Source organism: Pagrus major, chromosome 4 (genome assembly GCF_040436345.1).
Source record: "Pagrus major chromosome 4, Pma_NU_1.0".
Lineage (NCBI taxonomy): Eukaryota > Metazoa > Chordata > Actinopteri > Spariformes > Sparidae > Pagrus > Pagrus major.
Window position 1 is genome coordinate 20,305,658 of NC_133218.1, and position 18,833 is coordinate 20,324,490.

At 40.5% G+C, this 18,833-nt stretch overlaps 1 protein-coding gene across 3 annotated transcripts in view; it reads right to left on the minus strand.

The window, feature by feature from the left end:
* Positions 1-2,161: 2,161 nt before the first annotated feature.
* LOC140994507 (ephrin type-A receptor 6-like) overlaps positions 2,162-18,833 on the minus strand; it is a 37,961-nt gene continuing 21,289 nt past the window's right edge. The window contains exons 7-19 of one of the 3 annotated variants that reach the window (XM_073464167.1): positions 13,752-13,876; positions 13,210-13,372; positions 11,291-11,396; positions 9,234-9,295; positions 6,704-6,709; positions 6,205-6,330; positions 4,866-5,051; positions 4,713-4,774; positions 4,409-4,618; positions 4,173-4,322; positions 3,890-4,083; positions 3,335-3,484; positions 2,162-2,276 (exon numbers count right to left, since the gene is read on the minus strand). In XM_073464167.1, coding sequence (XP_073320268.1) covers positions 2,162-2,276; positions 3,335-3,484; positions 3,890-4,083; positions 4,173-4,322; positions 4,409-4,618; positions 4,713-4,774; positions 4,866-5,051; positions 6,205-6,330; positions 6,704-6,709; positions 9,234-9,295; positions 11,291-11,396; positions 13,210-13,372; positions 13,752-13,876 — 1,655 coding nt within the window. Of the gene's footprint in view, positions 2,277-3,334; positions 3,485-3,889; positions 4,084-4,172; positions 4,323-4,408; positions 4,619-4,712; positions 4,775-4,865; positions 5,052-6,204; positions 6,331-6,703; positions 6,710-7,111; positions 7,115-9,224; positions 9,296-11,290; positions 11,397-13,209; positions 13,373-13,751; positions 13,883-18,833 lie in introns of all 3 variants that reach the window. The other 2 variants (XM_073464169.1, XM_073464168.1) reach the window with 2 other exon arrangements.

Genomic DNA, 18,833 nt, shown 5'->3' on the forward strand with positions numbered 1-18,833 from the left:
TGACCCGACTCAAGCCTGCCACCTGCAGGACAAACACAGAAACACACGTGACATTAACCAGAACATTTCTAATAGTTGGAGCTATTTGTTTGTTGTTAGTTTTATTTTTTGTTTGTTTATTCTAGATTTTGGGTAGTTATTTTAGTTATTTTGTTTAATTATTGTTTAGCATGTTTTTTTTGTTCTAGTTAGTGTTTTTTGTTTGGGGAACACTGTGGACACCCAAGGTTATATAGGTAGAAGGATATAGGTGTAGGAACATGATGTTCTTTGTTTGTTTTTTTTGAAAAATAAACCATGAAAAGCAAAGGAACTTTGAATGGACATTGATCTTCTTTTTCCTGTGCACAATACAAGCCCATCTTGCAGAAGTGGCTCTTTGATTTTAATTTTTAAGTTTGATTCAGAGACAAAAGGCCGCTGCACTAATGATATCATCACTACCCAGTCAAAAGCACGTACCTCCAAATCTGATGTTTTTGAATTTTTTTGGTAAAACTGAAGGAGGGAGTGCTCCTTTATGAGTCAAGACAATTCTCCCTTTTTCTTAATCCAAACAAACCATTTACAAAGTCACTGAATTTTCTGAAAAAAAATGAAAATTAATGGTGCACAACAAGCCAAAAGCCAAAAACAGTGAGGAAAGTGAGGAAAAAGTTATGCTTCGGTATTTTTAGTTGATTCTAAATTGTTTTCTCTTTTGGTGTTTATGACTTAAAACAAATGAAAAAAAAGCCTCTCAGGGCTTCCGTAGTGCTAAGATCTCAAATTCCCTTAATTCACTGACTTCCTACACAGAGAGCTCAGATTATGAAACATGATTGATAATAAAGAGCATTTTACCTCACAGAAAAATAAAAGGGCCTCACATTGGGCAACCGTGGTCCATAAGGTAAGTACTTCAAGGCTATGAAAAAAAGAAGTCTTTGATGAAATTACATACAAAACAAATGCAACCAACTTATTGCACATTTTTCTCAGGTTTGTGAAGTTAAAAGTGAAAAATTCATGTTTTTGCTGATTACAATGCAGCTTTACCCTATCGTGAACGCATCCCATTTTTATTTTGTTTCTGTTTTCAGTGTATCTACATTTGTTAGTTGATTTACGTCACAAGATAGTCAGTAACTTGAAAAACATATACCTTTGTTAAAAAGCTTCATAACACCACATGACTTTGTATTCAGTGTCAAGAAAATGTGTGCACCACATTGTCTGGTTCTGGCTCCTTAAGGCTGTGACTTCCATAAGCACCTCTTTGACAAACTCACCTGACAATTCTCCATGTCCAGAAAACGTGTCAGTCTCTCGAGTGACAATAAGTAGGACACAATTAAAGTGCACGTGTGTGTCTGAGAGCGAGTGTGCATCCATGGACACCTGTGCGTGTGCTAATTAACCTACTTTGAAGAGAGATATGCTCCGGCCTGGTTTGGTTAAAGTCTCAGAGAGAAAACAAAGTATTAAAATAGGGTTTGTTTATTAAGGAACAAACATACTGAATAAAACAAACAACTTTCACAAGACTTTTTGTACAAGACATACTGCATTATCATGAGGATAGAACGTACATTTCTATAAAATCTTTTGACATTCAGCGGTCTTCAGTTCAAAAAACATGATTGTATTCACCATTCTGTCGATCTGTATTTCTGCTGAATTGTTTCATTAACCAGCTGAAAAGGTTGTTTGTTAGACTCACACGCTGTATCACACATTACCATACCTGTTATCCCGTTCACTTCTTCTCTGGTCATGAGGTAACAAGACTTGAGACCATTCAAAGTCAATAGAAACCATTGGATTGTCACTTGGAAAGAGAAGAGGTATTGGTGAACACTTGAATAGACACTAGAGAAAAGAAGTCCTAAATTCAAGTGAATGCTAGTATTTGCTGAGATAACAAAGAGACCGCATTTGGCCAACGCTGACAGAGGTTTGTTGTTGTGGAGGCTGTGGTGATAATGATCCATAAGATGATGAGTTGTGGTCTAGCAGCTCTCACATGAGTAGCGTATGGTACCTGCTACACCTAACAGTCTGGTGTTTGTGCAGATAGTTGATGACGATGCCAAGGAGCTCTGGTTTGTTTCCCAGCTCGGTGTGTACACACACACGCACACACACACACACACCACAGTCTGTCTTTGTGCAAACGGTCTCACACTTGAAAGCCGCTCTGTTGGATGTGGTGAAGCTGCAGGCGGAGAGACTGTATGCTGCTTATGATTCTCCTCTGGTGACCAATCAAACAGATCCCGATGCGCCTGATGTCACTGAAGGGGAGAAGGGGAACATCATGACAAGCGTTTCTTTAACCCGCAGGAAGAATGCTGTAAAAACTTGATAATATGAATATAACCATATTTAGCATAGCAGGACAATATACTCTAATAGTGCTGTAGTAGTGGTGGTAATGTATCTGCAGCTTCACGACGATACAGTGATAAATGGTGTGTTCATGTGGTGTTGGATTAGTTTGGAAAATTCACTTGAAAGACGCCTCAAGTCGGACGAAGTCTGCAAGAATTTCGGTACACAACTTGCTGACTTTGAAATCGAATGGCGGATGAAAGTACATTTTTGGTTGACTTTTTATCAATTCATGTTTTGCGAATCAATCTTTCCTCACATGCAATTTGTAATATGGTATCACACACTTGTCAACCTTGAGGCCGCAAAAATAGGGAGGATTTCAAAACCATAGTGGGGGTCTAAGAGTCCTCCCTCGTAAAAAAAAACTAAGCAACAGCATTTTCATGTTAAATACTACTGCATAATATGCTAAATAATACTCCCCTCTGGTGTGAACTTGCATGAATCTCTGGCATAAACTATAATTCATCAGTTTTCATTCATTCGCTTTATTCCCTGGCCCTGAGAGTCCGTGCACACCACTGCCCTACATTTATCGGCCTCTCCATGGTGATTTGACATCGTATGCAACCCTGGCAGATTATACAAAACGCAGGGTTGTAACAGCTGAAAGGGGGAAAAGGTGCTAAAACTTGTTATAAACTCAGGAAAATCAGGAGGATTTGGCAAGTGTGGTGTTTAAAGTGGCCTAGATTAGTTAGAAAAGACATTTTTTAGAATTAACCCGGACAACAAAGAGGCAAAGCAATATTTTAGTTGTTTAAGGGAATGTACTGTAGCAGCAACAAGCCTGGGACAAAATCATAACTACCCACATGTTGTTTAAATGCTCTGAGCAATAAAGGATCTTGTTATTGGAATCGATTTTATTATAATGTCACGCTCCTTTGATGTTACTGTGCGTCCCTTACGTGTGCTTTTAGATACTGTAGCTGCACTATCATCTGGCTTCACTCACTCTATACTCATGGTGGAAATGGAATCCAGTGTTGTGTATCCTGCTGCAAGGAAGTTGTTCTTGTACTGGCTCATCTTGATGGAGTCGAGCCAGTCGCCGATAGAGATGAAGAGAGGGTAGTCCGGCATGTCCTCTGGGGAGTCAGGGAAACTGAGACGACAAACAGGAAGTTAAGGAATATAGAAAGACGAGTTAGATGACAGATTTTGAGATTGCACAAGAACCTAAAACTCCTTTAAATCTTTAAACTCACCGTAAGCACCTGAACACACCAATGAGTATTTTTCAGGCTCTTCTTTTAATTGCATTACCATACAGTGATGACTAAAAATGAATAATTCATATTCAATGTGTAGCTTACATACAGAATCTAAAATAAGTTTGAGGTCTGTGCAATATGGTTACCATACCACACTGAAACTGAAAGCAATGGCTGCAATAAAAATCACACGATATGCTTAAGATAGTAATTTGAAGTTTACAAAACATATCTAACGTTCTACAACATGTAAAACCGTCACTTTCACACAGCGTCTGTATGATCTGAGCCTTTACCTCTGCACATCATTCACCAGAGTGAGCAGACTGCTGGGATTGATAATTAGTTTGTCCAGGAAAGAGAGCACACTGTTGAAGTGTGGGCGCTGGCCGGACTCCTTCTGCCAGCAGTGCAACATCAGCTGGTGCAGTGTCACGGGGCAGCCCATTGGTGCTGGTAGACGGTAGCCTTCTTCAATTGATAAAATGACCTGAGATGAACATCAGTCGGTTAAATACAAATTATCTTTGTGTTTGTTGCATTAGCGGTAATGGAGTCTTAATGTGATCAGAGACTTACATCTTGATTGGACATCTCCCAGTAGGGCCTCTCACCATAGGACATCACTTCCCACATGACGATGCCGTAGCTCCATACATCACTAGCTGAGGAAAATTTCCCATAAGCGATAGCCTCTGGTGCTGTCCAGCGTATTGGTATCTTTCCTCCCTGACACACAGATGAGACTTTTTGAGTAGATATTCAACATTGCAGTAACTGTGACATCCTGAAGTAACTGTCCAATCCACACTCACTGTGGCGGTGTAGGCTGCTTCACTGTCATCCTTGAGGATTCTGGACATGCCAAAATCAGACACCTTGCACACCAAGTTCTCATCCACCAAGATGTTGCGAGCGGCGAGGTCTCTGTGAACGTAGCCCATTTCTGAAAGGTAGGTCATGCCTACTGCGATGCCACGCATCATGCCAACCAGCTGGAGCACTGTGAACTGACCGTCCCGTGTCTGGAGTGAGAGAAAGACGGGACAAATATGACGCATGGAAGACCATATATCTTCAGGAGACAGGTGCACATCTGTGAACATTTACTCCTCTCACCCTGAGGAACGAATCAAGCGCTCCGTTTTCCATGTACTCAACCACTATCATTACTGGTCTGCCTGAGGAAAAGGGTAAAAGACATTATTTGAGTAGGGCACAGAGAAAAGTGGCTAAATTAAAAGAATGACCAGTTACACATATGGAGCTTACTCCTGGTGACCACTCCATCCAGCCTGATAATGTTGGGGTTGTTGAACTGTCCCATGATCGAAGCCTCGCGTAAAAATTCTCGCCTCTGCTGATCCATATAGCCGCCTTTAAGCGTCTTTATTGCTACAGCGATGTCCATCCTTCCAGGTATACGCAACCGACCACTACAGACTTCTCCAAATTCACCTGTCGAAACAGCACATAAAAGGGCTGATCATCTCTCTCATATCATAAGACGTGACAGTGACTTCCGCCCAGCATTTAATACAGTCTAGTAATAGAAAGCATCCTGGAAACATTAGAAATTGGTATGATTCGTGCACAGCCGAGGACAAGGAGGCTCAACAGTGATTAAAACCGCCCAGCACATCACTGGCACCCATCTACCAAGCATCAGTGACATCAGCGACGTGGGTTGTCTGCAAAGAGCCCAAAGGATACTAAAAGAAAACACCCACCCCAGCCACAGTCTGTTCACCCTGCTGCCAGCTGGCAAAAGATACAGAAGTATCCGCTGCCAGACTACGGAGCAGCTTCTTTCCTGAGGCCGAGAGAATCCTCAGATCATCGTCCACACTCCACTATATACTGTAAAATAGTTTGTTTTTGTTTCTTTTTGTGCGATGTAGCTAAAAATGACTCAAACACAATTTCATAATATAATAATAATAACATAACATAATATTTGATGTATTAATATTACTAAACAGTTGGTAAATCTGAATGAAACAAAAGAGAAATGTGGAAACTGTGACGGTACACTGCAGTTACATTGCCATATAAAACATGTGAAGGTACCCACTGCCCCCACCAGATGGAACTCATGTCACAGAAACTGGATAACAGGGAGACACGGTCACGATTACTCAGGGGCGAAACAGCAGACACAATCTGTTCAATTTAATGAACCATCTAACATCATTATTCATAGTCGGCGACGCTGCTCCTCTAAGGTACAATAACATAAATTACTTTAAAATCAGTTTGCTAAGAGTGACTATAAAAAAGTTAAGCTTAACACTTTATGAGGTTTGACATTTCTTGTAAAATAAAAAACATTACTCAACACAAAATGTGACTGGGACATATTATATGATGTGCCAAATGTGCCTGAAAGTGAATTTAGGAAATGACACTCAGATTAAGACAATGCCACACACGAAGAAACCTCTCCTATAGTTTCCAGGCATGTGTACTGTAAGAATTGATGTATTCTTCTTGCACACAGGTGACACCTGTGCTGTACCTGCCATAAATACAGAAAACACATGCACACTTAGAGTTAATGCTTGTCTACATTTGTGTGCATACAGGATCCACATGTGCACATCTATTTTACCTGCACCAATCACCCTCTCGATGCATATGTATGAGGGATCTATCTCTTTGGCGAATTCCTCCACAGCCTGAGTGGGGTCTTCATACGTGTCTGGATCCACATATGTCTTTATCCCGGAGAACGGGACTGGAAGAGCAGAAACATACAGTATGAAACGCTTGACAATCCCCTTATAGTTGCACTGCAGGATTATACAGTATTCACGACAAGATAAAAGTATTCGGGTGAACGCAGACAGAGACACTGACACATCTTAAACACACTGATAATCTGCAGAACTTTCCATGGCTTCTTTACAGAGGTTTGTCGGCAGTGTTAGCTCTTCTTACAGAATAATCATAGTAATTCAAAAGTCAAAACCATGTACACGTGCATTGTGAGCTTTTTTCAGATCAGGTTTCTAATTTCAAGATGTAAGAATCTCATTCGTACACAAAAGATGGACATATTAACATGCAGCACAATGCAATCAAGCGCTTTAGAGTTTAAGTTTGTAGACTTAAATCTCAATAGTGGGTCGGCAGTTTGGAACCAGCTCACCGGATTTGACTTTTTTAAACTGGACTTTGATTTATTTGGAAAATAAAGTTTGACATTTTACTTTCTAGAGTGTATCACGTCCGTACCCATTTTCCTTTAGTGCACCAAATTGTGGTTATTTTCATGATTTATTCAAAATGCAAAACAAAACTTTCATTCAAAAGTTTTGCCTGCATAGAAAGATGTTATCTTTGGACGACAGCCCTGCAGTAACTTCTATTATATTTAAGCATATAATGCTCCATTTTTGTCCAGAGTGTGCCAGAGAAGTTGACTTGTGCTTTAACTATGAGGCCATAATGAATGTTGTGCTTGCTTCAATTCTCAAGGTTTTTCTGTTTGTTTTGTCAAGGGAAAGGAGAAAAACGAGCTGAGAAAACGCCTCAGTGCAGCGTATAAAAACATTGCAGGCAGCCAGGCTTCAGCCTCCTCCTCACTGTCTGAGGCTGGGGACGTTGTTGCAGTGAACGCTGTGCACAATGACTGGCACAAATGATAACTTGAAGCCGCCCCTGGTGCACCTCAACAGATGAGCTGGGGACTAAATGTACTTTATAGCTGTGTCAGCTCATATTGAGGAAGGTTGAAGGCTTCGACTGAGATGGATTCCAGTTTTGGAGTCTACACTCTACCTCTGTCTCCAGGGTGCCTAAGCTCAGCTCCATAATAGAACAAACCTTTTTCTACCAGTTTGTTGAGCCTGCTGGCATCCCCTTCCTGTGTGATGCCTCCACAGCAAAGAACAAACAAAAAGAAAAGACTGTGGGCAAGGATTATAACTATTAAAATAATGTCTCTATTTGATAAAAGACACTTTAATGCACACGTATGTATCAACAAGACTGTTATCATCTTTTGACATGTGCTAGGCTCAGACGATGTGCAAAAGTAAAGTAATAAAAATGCATTTTTAGGTAACTGTGCAGCAAATTCAACTTTCTGTACACTGGAGGAAAAGACGCAGAAGATGACGCGCAAAAAGAAGTAGAGCACACATAGAGAAAGGCCTTATGTCTATTTCCTGGCACAGACACAACATATGTGCAGGTATTGGTATGTTAGCATGTTACGGTATTTTTATTTACAGTCCCTCATGTTCTTGGATCAAGCACAAATCAGGCCCACAGACGACAGAGCATTCAGGTTTGTCTCAGGACAACTTGGGCCCCTGCAGGCCTCAGATCGAATCCTCCAAGAGCTCTCACTGAACTGTCTTATTAAATTACAGGACACCATTTTGTTCCCCAAGAATGATACGCCTCCCCTGTGGGCCAATCAATAAGCCTGTTTTTATCTGTAATTGTAGCACCACACTTGGGTCAATCCTGTAATTCTTAAAACGGAACAGCGGTTACCCAAGCTTTGTCACAATCCAATAATGGGTGTATGACATACTGCGGTGGATGGCAGATTTAGCACAGACATAAGGCCCAACTCCAGCATGCACAATCGATAGTGTGCACACACACGGAAGGATTTGTAGGAGACATTTCTGGTGTAGATACAGAAATGACAAAGTATTGCATTTGTGCCAAGAGCATAGTTTGATCAACCAGTTTGAAGTGGGACATATTACAGTTGAAAAATCCTCTTGTCTGTTTTCTCTGTTGGAGAAACTGACAGACACTTTCTACATTATCTACATTAAATCTCAAACCTAGTTCGGCATATCTTAACTGCATATTTCTTAGAACTTATTGGCTGACGTATACACGCATATCCATTGCCATATGATCTGGGGTTGCTCTTTAGTTAGATGATGCATGAAAGACTGTAAAACTTTTGAACTTGAGTTGACTTTGCTTCGTTTTTCTACACACTAACAATAGACCGCTCCTCTCACCTACTCCACCATTACAAGCCCCAAACATTCAGCTGACTCACTCAAGTTTGTGAACATACTTAACAAGATAGCGAGTTGAAACGCCTGCTCTAATGTGTCCTTCAGGCTTCAAAATGAGTTGAACAGGAATTAGGAATGTATATAAATTTCTACTCATGATAAAAAAGGGCGGCCACTCGTGTGCATACTCTGTATAACTTGTCGTGCTGCGACCAAAGATTACATTTATAATTGATAACATATGATATCTGACGATTATTTTCATTTTGTCTATCAGTGTCAAAAAACTGTATTTATGGTGATCACCATTTCCCAGAGCCCAAAGCGTTGTCCTTAAATTGCTTCTTTTGTCCAAACAACAGTCCAAAACCCAAAGACTCTTCATTTACTATTATAGATGACAGCAGCAAATCTTTACATTTAAGAAGCTGTTTGACTTTTTTGCTTGAGAAATGACAGAAATCAATAATCGGTGATCAAAATCTAATTGATTATTCAGTTGATCGTTGCAGTTCTAATGACTCGTGTAACCTAAGAAATTGACAACTAAAGCCCTGGGAATTGGAGCATGCAGTCTTTTGAAGACATGACACAAAAACAAACAAGCACACACTATAAAGAAAATCATATATAGTACCATGTCCACTGTGGAAGCGTGTCCTCCGCTTCTCCTCTGACTTCATCCGGGCTTTAATGTACCCCTGACACCTGCACAGGTGAACCAGCTTGTGTAAGAATCACATTCCCCAACACATAAACAAAATCTTCTCTCCTTCTTCCAATAACCCTCTCAATTTTTGTGTGCTCAAAAACACGGTGAATTAGTTGCCTCTATCAGCAGGAAAAAAAGAATGACATTTCACAGATTTACCGCCCACATGAGAAAAGGTGGAAAAGTGCACTTTTCTTCTGGCTGCAGAAACTTCTTTCAAGCTGTTTTAAATAGGCTCTGCCTGTAATGCCACATCATCAATCTTTTGGGTTGTAAAGACGGCCATTTTCCTCTTTTCTATAACCCATTCTTTAGGAGCTGTCGTTCTTTTTATTTTCTTCCATTTCCCCTCTTTTATCCCATTCAGCATCCCACAAATTCAAGGCTTTCAAGGCTCAGTCTCCATAGTGAGGCAGAGTTGGGACATAAGTAGCAATCAAACACTGGTATTCAAGAATCAGAACAATTTGCATTCTCCATGTTAAAACCCAACAAAAGGCTGCCCTTTGAAAATGTCATCATAGGATTAAAATGTGCTAATACTCTTGACTCAAGAAGTGTTTATTAATATGAAAACAACAAAAGCCTGTTCTAAGAAAACCACTATTGATATGTAGACTCAGTTGAACCAGGGTCCAAGAGACATTAAAGATAAAGCAGTTATTGTCAAGTTTCATTCACATATTGAAGCCTTTCTGCTTCGGTACCATCCGATGTTCTGAGAAATATCTGGATACCTGTGATGTGGGCTCATCTGTGCAGTAATATTGTCTCTGAAAATTACTATATTTCAGGTGAAAATGAGGATGCGAATTGGAAATCTGAGATTCTCCCAAAAAACATTCATAGTATTGTTGAAATATTTCAGATATTTTAAAATATATGGTTGTTTGTCCACTACATCCCCCCCAGTGCTTAGTAATAGGGACGTTGTACGGTTGAGGGAATGTAGTGCCAAAGGAAACGGCTGTGTGTTACCTGCAACGCAAAGCGCCAAAAATGTTGAAAACATAGTGTACACTTTATCAGATATATGTATTTTAGGTAGGACTTATTTTAGGTGGCTAAAATACGTCTAGCTGCTGATGCTGTTCCAGCAGTACTGAGCCCTGCTGCCTGCCGGCGCTGCTTCTCCACACCAACAGAGAGTTGACGGTCATCTACTGCAGGTAACACACTGACTAGGGATAAGTACCTCATATAACCCCACATCAAAAGACCCGAACTATCCCTTTAAGAGACAGGCATTTAAACAGAGCATTCAGACAGAGGGGTGAATAGGTGCTGCAGCAATGGACGGTATGAGAAAAATACAGTGTTTGTCGAACATTAAACCACATAAATATTTTCAAAGTGAACCTGATCAAGGTGTTGATGAAACAAGCGATTTAAGCAAAGTTAAGAGTTGTGTGAATCCGACTTGTACTTGTACGAGCTTTACAGAAAAACACAACAGAGATGTGGAATGCAAAAATGATTTGCATGATGCCCAATGTCCACCTTTTTGTTTTCAGAATATAATGTTTTCTGTAAAGTAAGACACGTTGCTCCCTTTTCTGAGTTCAGATATTTTCCGCAAATGTAGTTTGCAAATTGTGAGATTAAAGATCAACTAATCAGCTTGTATCACAATTAAGTAAAAGTCCAGGCGTAGTATTGACTGACTCTGGGCCATTTTTCATTGTTTATTAATAAGTGCCACTAATGGGAAAAGCCTTTGAACCAGAATCAGACTGAAGACAACAGTCTGAGATAACCTGTGGAAGTTAATGGAATGGAGCAAACTGCTGGTACATGCATTACATGCTGAGTAATTAGGCAGAAAATTGGTTCAGTCATTTGGAAAATAAGAGTGTCTGCTTGGTGGCAAAAGAGAGTCCATTAACAGACTTCTGGTTGTAGCGCCACTCAGGAGATTATGAGCAGAGAAGCACGGAGTTGTGTGCGTGTGTGTTAAGACAGCGCCGAAGTGAAACAGGGGGGTGTCTCACCGGCCAGTGATGAGGAGGAAGAGGGTAAGGATGACCAGAAGAGAGAAGCCTCCTACAGACGCTGTGACGACTACCAGAACTTGACCCTGATCAGCGATATCAGGATCTGAGGATATTGAGACAGAAAAGAGGAAAGCAGACCGATCAGTACCGGTTAATGAGAACATTCCAGCCCCAGAGCTCAAACCAGAGAACTGACACTACTTGGTGACACAAAGCTGTCACAATAAATGGATTAGAAACAATATTAAGTTTCTGTCTTGCAGGATTAAAACTTCCTCCATGTTTATCAGGCATTCGCTCATTTTCTATTATCCTCAAGGCCCTCAACCAGACATCAAAGAACCAGCTGCATTGAAGGCAGACTGTCGCCTCATGTCTCCCGTGTCTCGGCCGAAGAGCTGCACTTGAACACACTACAAACACTACAGCTGACGGCCAGCAAGTTTGCATGTGAAAGGAACGACTCTCCCTAATGTAGCCACTTCTAATGGAGAATGTGTCTGATAAAAAGTTGCAAATGGCATTGACGAAGAGGCAGAGAAGGAAAACAAGGAGAAACTGCGTTAAATGGGTGAAATCATGGAGACTAGGTGCAAGGAGCTTTCCCTTTCTTTTTCTGTTTCTCTTTTTGCTCAGGTGAACAGTCAATCAGGCTGATTTCTCTCACCGACGAGCCCCCGCCAATTCTACATGCTCAATCGGCCATAAAGCTGCCGACAAGGGCCGTCTAGTGGCAACGGTACTGGACACACCGCACCGACAATAGCCTCATCGACGGCCCTGACGATGCACGATCGCCGACATGGGCCTTATGCTCACTCAGCTTTCGCTTCTTAAACACACTTTTGAACAACACAACCACTTTTTATACATATTTAAAACTATGGTGCACCTTGTGAGCAAACAACAGAATATACATATCAAAATGTTTTTTATTACAAAAATGTGTATCTTCACGAGAGCATTTTGACAAAAGTTCCTCACGACTCAACTAAGCAACATAGTGACAAAATGTTTTGACATGCCATTTGTAGAGTTCATGAATTAATTTATTTCCTTAATTGTCCATTTTTGCTCTTTACTGTCTGGCAAATATTAACATTATCTTTAGCAGTGTGTGTATTTATTTCCTATTAGAAATGACAGGTAGCAGGAGACAGATGTATCTCTGACTGATGAGCATCTGTGCTTGTGTCTGATTCACGTGACGTCTGTTGAAATAAACACATTTATGCACGATTTGCCCTCAAAACATTTAACTCTGGATAACTTTTTAACACTGTTGACTCGGACCCAGTCTTGGTTGTTAAAAAATGAAGAAAAACAGACAAAAACATGAAAAAAGTCAAAATCGCTGTATTGTGTGTGACCTGAAGCTATATGAGAGGGTGCGTTATACGGATTGAATAAGGTGAGAGTGAAGATGACGTATACGTGGAAGCACAATTCAAGCATATAAATGGACGTATGAGAATGTGAAGGTGTACATTTACATATTCATCACTTTAAGTGTGTGTCTTGGAGGAGGCTGTGCATTCCTGCATATTTCAGGATTAGAATCAGCAGAGCGTTATGTGTGCATCAGGAACCTACAGAGCTTATAAACATTTAAATAAATGGCTCATGCCTGAGGAAGCACTGATGAGTTTCACTGATCCATGGCAAAGAATGACCATAAAATGTCTCCATGGATTTTACAGAGTTGTTGATCAACACAGATGACTTCAGATCTATGGTTTTAATACGCCCTTCTTCTACTGTGCATTGTTTTAAACACAAAACTCTGTATCCACTGGCATTTAAACACAAATCTAGCTGAGTGAGTCACTCTAAATGATGAATATGAGTGCCATTCCTCCCTACAACACAGCCAGCATAAACACAACTCCCTCATGCTCCCTCCTCCACATTCGTACCCTCAACTGCGGTAGCAAACTCAAAGTTGGGGCTGTAGGCTGTGTATCCAGCTGCAGTGCGAGCGCGCACGTGGAAGACGTAGACAGTCGAAGGTCTGAGGCCCGTTACCACCACGCTGGGGGCTTTGGTCCGCGTTGATGAGTAGCTCAGCTGCTCTTGCTCCTAGGAAAGCACAAACAGATTGCCAGAGATGATAAACAAAAGCAAGTTTTGGCAGACAAACGTGTGTCTGCATAAACCCATTATCACAGCAACGTTTGTAACAAAACACATCATTTTCATCCTATTAACCATCTGAGCAGATGGTGAACAAAGCGGAGCTATCAACACATTACGGATGGCTCTGCTCTTACATTTGGATGTCTGTATGATAACAATGCACATTGCTCTGTGAGCAGTGATTGTTCTCTGTCGATGTAATCACTTGTTGTTGTTCATTTCACTGCTAAAATAACTGTAATACAAACCGCTGTTGTTGCTAAACCATTAACACATATGGTGCATAAACTTCTAGTAAAAAAAAAAAGCCTTATTTATTTACCTTCTCATAGTATTTCACTTCATAGTCCACTATGTCTGAGGGCGCCTGTTCCACTTGTGACCAGGAGAGGGCGATGCTGTTTTGAGAGGCCCAGTCCTTCCTGACTACACCCACCAGAGCAGGACCTGAGGATGCAGTGGAGGAGTGCAGGGACTTGAGTCAGCTGTGAGGAGAAGGCTGTTTGGAGGTTTTAAAATGATGCCCACGGGAAAATTTAAGTAAACAAAACATATTTTCAAACCATGGATCCTTAGATATTTCCAACTCTGTACTCTTGGTTAGTCCACTGAAATGTAGATGTACCAAAGCGTGATTACTGACATAAAAGGATAAAGACTGGAAGAAACATAAGCAAGACAAATGGCCAGTTTGCAGCAGGACTGAGCAGCCCAGAGTCACCTGTCTGAGAGGCCCAGGGGATGAAGAAACGAATGACTCTGGCCACTTATTGCTCGGGCCACTCCGGTGAACTCTAAAGTGAATCCACTGAGTTCAGAGACACGACTGCAAAACACATTTCAAAAGTGTCTCCAGCCATCACAGGAAATATGTCAACTTTGAACAAAAAGTTTCACAACTCCAGACTGGAAAAAAAAAGATGATAGTTTGAAATAGAGCCTGAGAAAAGTAGATGACGTATACACAACATCTCCACTCTGCAGCTTACTGCAGACAGTCTCAAGTAAAAGAACTTTTGAGAAATGTAACGACCTGCTGGCAGTTTAGAAGAGAAACTGTTTCAGTATCCCGGGAATACCCAAAGGGAAAGTCTGGCCAAGGAACAACCATTTCACTGTCCAGCTTCAGTATGATGTGCAGCCTGAGAGAAACATTTTTGTTAACCAAACCACTAGACCCACTGCTACTGTTTATCATGTTTGTCATTACTGCTGAATTTGGGGGAATATTTTACAGAGGGCTGCTGAGGAGACACAAAATCACCTAGCAGAGATTCAAATATTTACCATTAATTATTCATAAAGCCTTCGCTTGAACAGAATATGATTTGGCAAACTAATAGATCCAGTCCCTCTGTTGTCGAGCGTGATGTTTGGGAGATCATTGTTGGAATACAAATTCAAGCCCAGAATGAAGTCTAAAACTGTCCTCATCCTCAGAGAGGCAGATAGTCTTCAGCACACAGAAGGCCACAGGCTGGATGGGGCACTTGAGAAAGGTGACGCATCAGTGTATTAAGTCGGATGCATTAGGGTTCAGATGCGACCTTCACATTCTGTCAAAAAGCCGCGATTTTCGGGCAGCGGCTCTGCCCAGACAGGAAGCTTCACAGTCCAGCAGCTCAACAATTTCAGCTTTAAAACAAAAAAAAGGGGCAGAGAAAAAGATGGTGTGTGCAGGAAGCAAGAGTTTGATGCCTACTCCTGCAAAAAATGTGCACTCGAGGTGACAGATATGTAAATTTAAAGTGCGTCCTACAGCGCACATATTCAGACTCCCGACTCAAGTCTGTTGGAACATGCAGTATCTTGAAGACCCCCCACCTTCACACACTTGCTTTTGCTTGCAAACACCGCTGCTCCTATGTAACTTATTTTAAGCATCGTCTCTGATTAATGCGAAACTGCAACTGCGGTGTGACATCTTACTGAAAAAACAAAATAGGGTACAAGAAAGCTTTGTAGTAGAAGTGACACTGCATCGTGCATCTTTAATTTACAGTTTAGTCTCCAAGTGTCGTCTGAAAAAAAAATCTTGACACACACTCCACAGTCTCTCTTCATTATCCACCATTCAATCAATTAATTGCATCAAGCAAAAAACATTTGCAGGTTCCAGCTCCTTAAATTTAACAATTTGCATGCTAATAAATGAAGAGTCTTTGGGTTTTGGACTGTTGGTTGGACAAAAGAAGCAGTCTGAAGGCTCCTGGAAATTGTGATGAGCATTTTCACATTAGTTTTACATTTTATAGACTAAACGATTCATGGATTAATCGATAATGAAAACAATTGTCAGTTACAGCCCTGCATAAAGCATCACGCATGGGATCTGTATCTTTGCACTGTGCTGTCTATTATACAGTTTGCAGAGCCACATCTCACCCATCTGCCATGTCAGCCATGTTATCCCAGGTAACATGTGCCCTATCTATCCTGGTGGCAGGTGGTGTCTGAGCTGCACAGAGCACCCAGAGATGTTGTGGGAATATCTCAAGCCTCTCAGTCTGACAGCCTGCTGCAGTTATTAATGGCAAACAGCGGACAAACCAACAAAAACATACAGCATGTATTGACAGAACACTACGCCGCAAAATGTACACAGGCGAGGCGAGGACAAACTCCACTGTGTTACTTTGCAGATCCGTCATCTGTGTCGTATCTGGATTACTGACATTATTAAAAAAGGAACAATATTAAACATCAGTATCTTTAGAGAAATCTGTCAGTGAGGTAAAATATGTGGCAGGTAGCTGAGAGCATTTCAGATCTTGCTGTGGATATACAGTATATATATGCAAGGTATACGCTGTTATCCTAAATAAAAGCTAATTAAAAAGTGCATAGTGGGGCTGCAGCACAGAATTATTTTCACTTTTGATGAATCTACAAATTATTTTTCAATGAATAAATACATTTTTGTTCTAGAAAATATAAGAAATTGGTGAAAAATACCAATCTCAGAACCCGAAGTCGAGTTTTCTGATTAACAGTCCAAACTCCAAAACATATTCAACTTTCTGTCTCATGAAAAAACTAAGAAAAAAACCTGCAATACTACTTGAAAAATGACAGAAAATGAATTATTTCAAAATAATTAGTTTTCTGTCCATCAACTCAACGTTTAAGCTACTTCTCATTTTAGTATTAGCGCACCGCGGTGAGACATCTGCAGTCATCCGCAGCAAAAGTGGAAGTGTATGCAAGTAAAGGTACACAGAAGACCTGAGGCGAATATCGACATATATATGAAGAGGAGCAGCTACAAAATATATATCAGTCCATGTGAAACCAGCAGGGATGTCGAAACAAGGTCCAAACTGTGTTGTTTATGACCAAGAGGGTCATACCTGTACCGTATACCGTATTTAAAATGATATTAGTCTTCATTTCATTAAATCCTTAAACTCCTGCATGAATATACCCGAAGAATTTAAATAAGTACATTTGTGACTATAATTGTTTGTGATTTGATTGACTCTGTTAAATCATATCTAAACGATATAGTGCACATACTGTAAATGTCATGTTCAATGAAGATGTTTTTCAGTTGGCCTCAGTGTAACCAGGCAGATAAGTATGCATAACCCACTTTGGGGATGAGAATGTTTGTGAGAATCGCAGCACTAGAGGGGATTTCTGTCCACAGCATACAGTTTAATGTTATGTATCTATCACCAGGGGTGTGTGTGTGTGTGTGTGTGTGTGTGTGTGTGTGGACTTTTCTGCAAAGTGAGAAAACTCTCCAAACTCTTATGCAAGAGGCTATTTTAGGTTCAGGATAAATCAATCCACTGGTTTGATAACCACTTTTATGCATGAGTGGCTGAAAGGAAACACTTATGGTCATTACGGTTGAATCACAATTCACACATTGGAAGATAATTGACAAATCTATGAGCTCCAGTTATTGGCAGCATGTAAAAATAAACTAACCCCTCAACTATAGATGCTCGAATAGAAAGAAAGAAAGGAAGGACAGAGGGGAGAGAAGAGAGAGAAAGAATGAGTGAACAGGGAGAGCTGTAAAGAAATCCCATGAGGTTGCATCTCCCCAGCATCTGAGCATATAAATAGAAGTCAGCCTTGGTCCCAGAGCAGGGAGATGAAAACAGAAGAGAATCCATTGGAGGAAAGGGGGAAAAGAGCAAAGTGAAAAAAAGATAAAATCTCCTGAATCAGGACACCGCAAAACAGTGGGAACTGTTCACACGTGGTGGATTAATCGTGTGAGAACTTTGCATGACTCGTGTTGTTGTTTTTTCACAAAATATTCATGATAAAAAAGACACAAGAGACAAAATTATTTTTGGTTTTACAAAAAAAAAGACAAACCGAGGAATTTCCCCTATGAGGTGACTCTTTCTACCTGAACCAACATGTGTGTTATGTGGCTTACAGTACACTACATGTACATTTATACATTGAATAAATAATTCAAATACAATCAATCAGGATGAGTGAAATTGCTGACAGCTCACAAGAACCATAGCAAACGAGCCGAACTCAAATGATAAAAAGTTTAATGAATTCTTTGTTCACATACTTTTTTTTGCACGTGTTTGAGAGGAGAGAGCTAGCTAGAAGCAGGGCTTCATAATCTCAAAACATTGCCGAGAGATAAACACTGCCAACCAGCCCAATATCCTCATGACCATGTTAAGCTGATTACACAGTCTTTAAATATGTCCTGATAAAACGCTGCAACTGGAACTGTTAATTTTTGCTTTGCACTGGTGAGATGTCAGTCTGTGCTCAAGCAAACAAAAAAGATGGACGTATTAAATTAGGAAAAAGGGAAAACAGCACTAAATAAGTGCCAACACTGCCAGACACAGCACAAAAACGACATACTCACCGTACATGACAGCTGTAACTAATGTTATTGACGATTATTGATGATTAACCGTTTAGTCTATAAAATGTCATAAAATGTGAAGAACGCTCATCAAAGTTTCAAAGACTCTTCATTTACTTTCATGAACAACAAAGAAAAGCAGCAGTTCCTTATATTTTAGAAGCCTGAACCAGCAAATATTTGACAAATGACTGAAATGATTAATTGATTATTAAAATAGTTGGTAATGAATTTGCTTCCGATTGACTAATCAGTTGATTGAGTGATTGCGGCAGCTCGACAGCCATACGTGTGACACTGTGATCAAACTACGTACCAGAGGATAAACCTGGATACACTTATGTTACTGTTTCAACCACTGGACAACCACTTATTTTACTTAAACTGCCACAAGACAAGTATTCTGCTTCAGCGTATCATTATGCAGTAAATGGTGATTGCACAATGTAATGAAAATAGAATAAAGAAACCATCAGTGTTTACTTTGGTCAACCTCACTATTACCATACAATTCTGTCTGCCACTGGGCACCCGGTCACCCCCAGG